This window comes from Limulus polyphemus, unplaced genomic scaffold (genome assembly GCF_000517525.1).
Source record: "Limulus polyphemus unplaced genomic scaffold, Limulus_polyphemus-2.1.2 Scaffold2141, whole genome shotgun sequence".
In the NCBI taxonomy this organism is placed as follows: domain Eukaryota; kingdom Metazoa; phylum Arthropoda; class Merostomata; order Xiphosura; family Limulidae; genus Limulus; species Limulus polyphemus.
Window position 1 is genome coordinate 2,349 of NW_013667751.1, and position 8,443 is coordinate 10,791.

Consider the following 8,443-nt stretch of genomic DNA (forward strand, 5'->3'; position numbering starts at 1 on the left):
GAAGTCACGTGACCCTGGTAACACGTAATGAGTTCTAGAAAGATCGGGGAACATCATGAATAATCCAGTATTTGCTACGAGCCATCTATTCTTGTATATTAGTGCGCCAGGCAATTAATTGGAACGAGAATGGCAGACAGGCAGAGACAGAGAATGACAAGTGAGCCTAGCGTGGTAGTAAGTAAAGTGCGTGAATCGTTCGTTGTGAATTATAGCGTGTACTTACGTTAAAGTAACTGTGGAAATTAAGTGTATTGCAAAGTTGTATTGAATAAGAATAAACTAGTTTTACTTAAAAAAGGACTTGTATCGCTGAAGTTTCTCGATAAGAATTTTTACGAGAAATTAACAAACGAACAGAGACGTATCAACAGTTTGTGTAAAGTAGTCCTCATGTAATGATGGAATGAAAGCCATTTCTGGTAAGTAAAGGACTATACTTCTCTGCCATACAACCAATGGTGGAATGTAAGCAATTTGTGGTAATTAGAAAACTATACATCTAAACCAAACCAACAGTGATAAATTAGAGCAATTTGTGGTAAGTAAAGGATTATACGTCTAAACCTAAAAAAAAAAACAATGGTGGAATGAAAGCAGTGTGTTATAATTAAAGGACTATAGATCTAAACCAAACAACCAGAGATGGAATGTAAGGAATATTTGGTTATTAAAGGAACATACAACTAAACCAAACAAACAATGGTGGAATGGAAGCAATTTGTCATAAGTGAAGTACTGTACATTTAAACCAAACCTACAGTGATAAATTAGTGGTAAGTAAAGGTTTATACGTCTAAACCAAACAAAAAATGGTGGAATGAAAACAGTATGTAATAATTAAAAGACTATATTTCTAATCCAAACAAACAATGATGTAATGCAAGCAATTTGTGTTAAGTGAAGGACTATAGATCTAAACCAAACAACCAGAGATGGAATGTAAGGAATTTTTGGTTATTAAAGGAACATACATCTGAACCAAACAAACAATGGTGGAATGTAAGCAATTTGTGGTACATAAAGGACTATACATATAAACCAGACAAACAATGATGTAATGTAAGCAGTTTGTAATGATTAAAGGACTATACATGTAAACCAAACAAACAGTGATGGGATGTAAGCAATATGTGGTAAGTAAAGGACTATACATGTAAACCAAACAAACAGTGGTTGAAAGTAAGCATTTTGTGGTTAATATAGGACTATGCATTTAAACCAACCAAACAATGATGGAATGTAAGCAATTTGTGGTACATAAAGGACTATACATATAAACCAGACAAACAATGGTGTAATGCAAGCAGTTTGTAATGATTAAAGGACTATACATGTAAACCAAACAAACAGTGATGGGATGTAAGCAATATGTGGTAAGTAAAGGACTATACATCTAAACCAACTAAACAATGGTGTAAGTAAACAGTTTGTAATGATTAAGTGACTATACATGTAAACCAAACAAACAATGGTGGAATGTAAGCAATTTGTGGTAAGTAAAGGACTATACATGTAAACCAAACAAACAGTGGTGTAATGTAAGCAATTTGTGGTAAGTAAATGACTATACATCTAAACCAAACAACCAGAGGTGGAATAAAAGTAACTTGTGGTAATTAAAGGACTATACATCTAAACGAAACAAGCAGAGGTGGAATAAAAGTAACTTCTGGTAATTAAAGAACTTTTCATCTAAACCAAACAACCAGAGTGGAATAAAAGTAACTTGTGGTAAGTAAAGGACTATACATCTAAACCAACTAAACAATGGTGGAATGTAAGCAATTTGTTGTACATAAAGGACTATACATATAAACCAGACAAACAATGGTGTAATGTAAGCAGTTTGTAATGATTAAAGGACTATACATCTAAACCAAACAAACAGTGATGGAATGTAAGCAGTTTGTAATGATTAAATGACTATACATCTAAACCAAACAAACAATGGTGGAATATATAAGCAGTTTGTAATGATTAAAGGACTATACATCTAAACCAAACAACCAGAACTGGAACAAAAGTAACCTGTGATAATTAAAGGACTATACATCTAAATCAAACAACTAGAGGTGGAATAAAAGTAACTTGTGGTAATTAAAGGACTATTCACCAAAACCAAACAACCAGAGGTGGAATAAAAGTAACCTGTGATAATTAAAGGACTATACATCTAAAACAAACAACCAGAGGTGGAATAAAAGTAACTTGTGGTAATTAAAGGACTATTCACCTAAACCAAACAACCAGGGGTGGAATAAAAGTAGCCTGTGGTAATTAAAGGACTATACATCTAAACCAATCAACCAGAGGTGGAATAAAAGTAACCTGTGGTAATTAAAGGACTATACATTTAAACCAAACAACCAGAGGTGGAATAAAAGTAACTTATGGTAATTAAAGGACTATACATCTAAACCAAACTTACAGTAGTGGAATGTAAGCAATTTGTCATAAGTAAAGGACTATACATCTAATCCAAACAAACAATAGTGGAATGAAAACAGTAAGAGTAAGTAAAGTATTGTACATCAAAACCAAACAAACTGATTACATTCCACCACTAAATAAGGCCTTATTTATTTGTTTGATTCGTTCTACCAAGCAGCGCCGATGAGTCGAAAATTCGACGAAACTGGTCTGTTGCAGAAGTGAGTAAAGAATCAAAAAATGTGTAACTTTTCAGGCTATTAACGTGAGTGCTTATATTTGTATTAAGTAATTTATTTGGGCTGTCACCATGGTGTTTTTTAATGCACAAGCTTTCGGCTCAATTACGTATGCCTTCTTCAGGTCCAGAATATGTTATTTAATAGAAATCAAAGAATATATATTAGGCCTCTAAGGCATCTTTTCTTCACTGAAATTCTAGTTTTGATAAATTAAAGAAATTAGGAAATGAACAAACTGAGTCACTAAGGGTGAGTCTTGTTAGGGAACTGGGAGCTCTTTCTTTGTTTTGTAGATTTACTGGCTTTCAATATATTTGGAGTTCCGTTCATGGGCGCTGATATTTGTGGGTTTTTCGAGAATGTAACTGAGGACTTGTGTATTCGATGGATAGAAGTAGGAGCATTCTACCCCTTTTGTCGAAACCATAATGATGAGGAGAGCAAGGTTAGTTTACAAATAATTTTAGTGTTCTCTTGCTTGATCCTAACTTATTATAGCGTAAATCGTATATTACCTTACCTTAATTGTACTTCAAGGCCATTTTTAAAGCTACTTTAACAAGTGGATCGTATGTTTACTTATTTTGAAAATTAGAACTTGCTGAGAAAGTTATTCTGTCCATCTTTCAGGATCAAGATCCGGTAATTCTGGGGGAGAAAGTAGTGGAAGTCTATAAATCCCTTCTAAACATCCGTTATTTTCTCTTGCCTTATCTGTACACTTTGTTCTACAACAGCCACACCAGGGGGCAGCCAGTTATTCGACCCTTGCTTTTCGAGTGAGTATCATCTATTACTTCCCGGTGTGCGAGTCAGCTATTGTAAGTGAGAACACAATAATTTCACCTAAAGTGAAGTGGTCAGTCTTAACGTCAAATTTCTCAGTTAATGTACACTGATTATCAAAGTACTTAAAAAATAGGGCATGTTTAGAGCTTGCATATATTTACTTGAGGCAGTGTTTCTTAAAAGGTAAATAAGTCTGTTTGTTTGTTTGTAATTAAGCACAAAGCCACACAATGGGCTATCTGTGCTCTGCCTACAACGGGTATCGAAACCCGGATTCTAGCGTTGTAAGTCCGCAGACATACCACTGTGCCACTGGGGGGCGGTAAATAAGTAACCAATATTTTTGTCACTTATTGGATCTGTTATGACAGCGGAAGTCACGTGAACTGGTAACACGTGATGAGTTTCTAGAAGGATCATGACTCTTCCTGGCAACTCTAGTCTTTTCTACGCGCCCTCTATTTTAGCATATAAACCGGCAACTAAAGCGGAGGGAAAATTCCAGACAGGGAGATATAGAGACAGATAATCGAGTCAACTGAGCTGTAGTGACCGTAAGTAAAGTGCCTGACTCGTTGTGAATTAAAGCGTGTGGTTAGGTTAAAGTGACTGTGGAAATTCGTGTATTATAAAGTTGTATCGAGAAATAATAAACTAGTTTTAATTAAGAAAGGAATTGTATCGCTAAAGTTTCATCGGGAAAAAATTATACGGGAAATTAACAAACGAACAGCGACGTAACAGATCTACAGATTCCTGCCGTGAAACAGACCGTTCCTAGTTCCAATCTTAACTCAACTCTAATTAAATATAATTAACCTATGAATATAAATTTATTACAACTGTAACCTAGTCGGTCTCTGCAAATGAATCAAAACAACGTGTAGAATTGGATCTTAACAATATTGCTACTGCCTTGGTTTCTTCTTCATTGTTTTCCGTCTTCTTTGCTAATCGAGCCACATCATTTACAAACTTCCTTCTAATCTCTCTCTGACCTTCAACAAATTTCCTGTTTCCCTGTCTCATACACCACACGTTTACTGAGAAGTAGTTTATTTGTTAGTGGGTGTTAAAGTTTCTCAGTAAACATGTGGTGTGTGAGACAAAGAATCTTTAACACCCACCAACAAATAAACTACTTCTCAGTAAACATGTGGTGTGTGAGACCAAGAAACTTTAACACCCGCCAAAAAATAAACTACTTCTCAGTAAACATGTGGTGTGTGAGACAAAGAAATTTTAACACCCACCAAAAATAAACTACTTTTCAGTAAACATATGATGTGTGAGACAACTAAGTAGCTTATTTGTTGTTAAAATTTCTTTGTCTCACACACCACATGTTTACTGAGAAGTAGGTTATTTGTCGGTGGTTGTTAAAGTTTCTTTGTCTCATACACCACATGTTTACTGATAAGTAGGTTATTTGTTGGTGGGTGTTAAAGTTGCTTTGTCTGACACACTACATGTTTACTGAGAAGTAGTTTATTTGTTGGTAGGTATTCTAAACTGAAAGTATCTTTCTAAAGTAAACTTTGCTAAACAAACATTCTCGTATATCAAAATAAAATCGATTATTAAAAGCCTCAAATAAGATTTTAAAGGTTTAGTGCTTTGGAATAGGTACTAATGTTGGATCCAGTCGAAACACTCTCTTTGTTCTACATTGACATAGTAGTGTATATTAACTCATTTCCTGGCGTTTTCAACCCTCCTTTCTGCAGCTACACTTATTTTCACATAATTCTGATATTTCTACTTGAGTATTGTATGTGAATTTATATACTCTCCTGATCAATTGGAACGACGTTGTTGTTAGGTTATCGTATGTAAACAATGGAAACACTGGGGAAAATAGTTACCGAAATGGCTCTCTACGTAATGTGACGAAAATAGTTACCGAAATGGCTCTTTACGTAATGTGACGACAATAGTTACCGAAATGGCACTCTACATAATGTGACGAAAATAGTTACCGAAATGGCTCTATGTAATGTGACGGTTTACAGTTGAACTCCCCCTAACCACCACCTTTCCTGTGTTCGGTCTCATGTGATTGGACGAATTTCAATATGCACATCCAAGTCAACCAATCATATTTGATATCTACTTTTTAAATCATCGTTACTTAAATCAGGCACTAAGTAGTTTTCGTCTTACATTTATCGTAAATTAGCCATGAGTGACGATATAACTGTACTGAGTCACGAGATAAACTACGGAATGAATGAACCAGTTCCAGTTTCATTTCCTCACATTCTGGTAACCCAAGTTTCCGGTTTGAACACCTCCCCCCCCCCCGTCCTTAGTGACTCAGCGGTAAGTCTGAAGGCTTATCACGCTAAAACCCAGGTTTCGATACCCGTGTTGGGCACAATAGAAATGTAGTTTTGTTCACATCCAACTTAACTTGTTATGGGATTTACACAAAATTCCTTTTGCATAAAATTTTCTAACTGTGTTTTGCTTTAAGTTATAAGATTGGTGTCATTAATTTGCGTTGTTTTTTTTTGTTTTTTTTTTTACTTGATATTTTAATAGTTTCCCAACAGATGAGGAAACATTACACGAAGACCGACAGTTCCTGTGGGGAAAGGCTCTAATGATTATTCCTGTGTTGGAAAAGGTTTGTGTTTATGTTCATGAAAACGTAATACAATATTTATTGATGGTGGTGTTCCCATGGAAACTATACTTTGTGTATCTAGATGTTATTTTCTAGTACACCGACTGACCATTTAATGTTGGACCTCCCGTCTCCATAGTAAGAGCCTGGACTTATTGGAAAGTGGCTTGCTCAGTTATAATACAGATGGTTCACAGATATGGGTAAACCATGCTTTCTTTGGAAGTAGTATTCCGATAATACATTACAACTCTGTGTTATCAGTAAACAATACTGAGTTACCAGTAAACAATTCTGTGTTATCAGTAAACAATTTTGTGTTATCATTAAAAAAATACCTCGAACTCTACTCACCATTATATTTCTATACTTCTTTTAAAGACTCCAAGAACGTTGTAAAATCAACTTTAATCGTACAGAAATCTTATTTAGTTTATGTTTTATCTCTTGAAATCCAGTTTAACTCATCATTCTTTTTCATATTAAATAACGATTTATTTTTATTGTAATTAAAATATCAAACATTAACATTTTTGAACAGAACGCGGACGTAGTGGAAGTCTACTTTCCTCGTGCTACATGGTATGATTATTACACAGGCATGAAAGTCGTGACGACAGGTCAGAAATATTTATTAGATGCTCCTCTTGGAAAAATTAATCTAGCTCTCAGAGGTGGAAACATCATCCCAGCTCAAGAAGCAGCACAAACCACAACAGTCAGGTAAAATAAACCAACATCATTTGGGGTTGTGGAAAACAAACGAAAGATGAAAATGTAAGATAAGAATTTTCTTATTTTAATAAAATCTGTTCAAAATAAAATACTACTCATTTCACCATGAACTACGATAATGGTTCACGGTAGGGTTCGCCCAGGAAGTTCACAAAAATTATAACAGAACATATGAGCAAAAACCAGACTTGTTCTTGAAACAACACTCAACCTTCTATCTTAATGAAAAAAACCTGCTAAATTGTTGATAATGGCAAAAAAGTTGATTTTCCTATTATTATACAAAATTCGAATTTATCCATTTGTTCTGCATATTATCATTATTTATAATATTCCTGTTTCACAAGTCTATAGGAAAAACGGCTATGAATATTTTATTCAAACCTGGGCAAACCTACTAAAAAAAGCTCCTGCCCAGGTCATAAGATTATTTTTTTTTATTCTTGAAAGAGAAGGAGATATTTATCAGTTTTTTCATCGCTGCTGGCCAAGTTTCTCTTCTGTGACATTCAAGCACCGAAGCCTACAGCAAAAACGTCTATGTATACTGTGACAAAATATATTCATACCTACCAAATAAACTCTTGCAAAGGTTGTAGGGCTATTTCTAACTTGAATCTTGAAAGTTGAGACTTCCACCCTCTAAGATTTCCTAAGTTCTTCTTTGCTACCAACATAAGCTCTTTGAAGCCATTCAAACATCGCAGAAACGCAAAAACCATCGAAGCACCGTTATACTCGTCAGAAATGCTCCATTTTATACTAGTCGAAAATGTTTCATTTTATTAGAGTAAATAACAGTGTCTCCAGCCTTATTATGATTGATTATAGTTTTACAAGCCGCTACAGAAAAAATGACAATAAATATGTTATTGAAACCTAGACAATAGTCAGGAATGCAGTATTGAGTACGTCATAGGATAGTTTTAAAATTAATGAATACCGTATTGAGTACGTCATAGGGTTGTTTTAAAATTAATGAATGCAATATTGAATATATCATAGGGTAGTTTTAAAATGAATGAATGCAGTATTGAGTATATCATAGGATAGTTTTAAAATTAATGAATCCAGTATTGAGTATATCATAGGGTAGTTTTAAAATTAGTTAATGCAGTATTGAATATATCATACGGTAGTTTTAAAATTAATAAATGCAGTATTGAGTATATTATAGGGTAGTTTTAAAATTAGTTAATGCAGTATTGAGTATATCATAGGGTAGTTTTAAAATTAATTAATGCAGTATTGAGTATATCATAGAGTAGTTTTAAAATTAATTCAAGCGTCTTCGTTTTTAAGCCCCGAATAATTTCTCAAAGACCTTTACTTTCCAACATTGAAATATCTGGTGTTTTACTAATGTGCATTAATTGGAAAATAATTTGTTCAACTTGTAGCACATTAATTGGAAACTGTCACGTTGAGGATTCATCATTTCTCGAGTTCGCAGTTGTATCTTGTCTCTACGTGATTTTCTGCCACTATTTCAGTGACTTTTCTAACAGTAGTAGATTTCTCTTCTCTTATGACGGTGATTTATTCTACTGATTTCGTACTTCACTGAAATTGTGAGTGTGTATTTTATGATTATTATTCATATTGTTACGTATCT

At 34.1% G+C, this 8,443-nt stretch overlaps 1 protein-coding gene across 1 annotated transcript in view; it reads left to right on the plus strand.

The window, feature by feature from the left end:
* The first annotated feature begins 2,972 nt into the window (after nt 1-2,972).
* The window catches only part of LOC106466067 (lysosomal alpha-glucosidase-like), a 14,658-nt gene continuing 9,187 nt past the window's right edge, over nt 2,973-8,443 (plus strand). The window contains exons 1-4 of the mRNA XM_022394021.1: nt 2,973-3,120; nt 3,306-3,454; nt 6,009-6,093; nt 6,635-6,816. Coding sequence (XP_022249729.1) covers nt 3,004-3,120; nt 3,306-3,454; nt 6,009-6,093; nt 6,635-6,816 — 533 coding nt within the window. The 5' untranslated portion in view covers nt 2,973-3,003. The remainder of the gene's footprint in view (nt 3,121-3,305; nt 3,455-6,008; nt 6,094-6,634; nt 6,817-8,443) is intronic.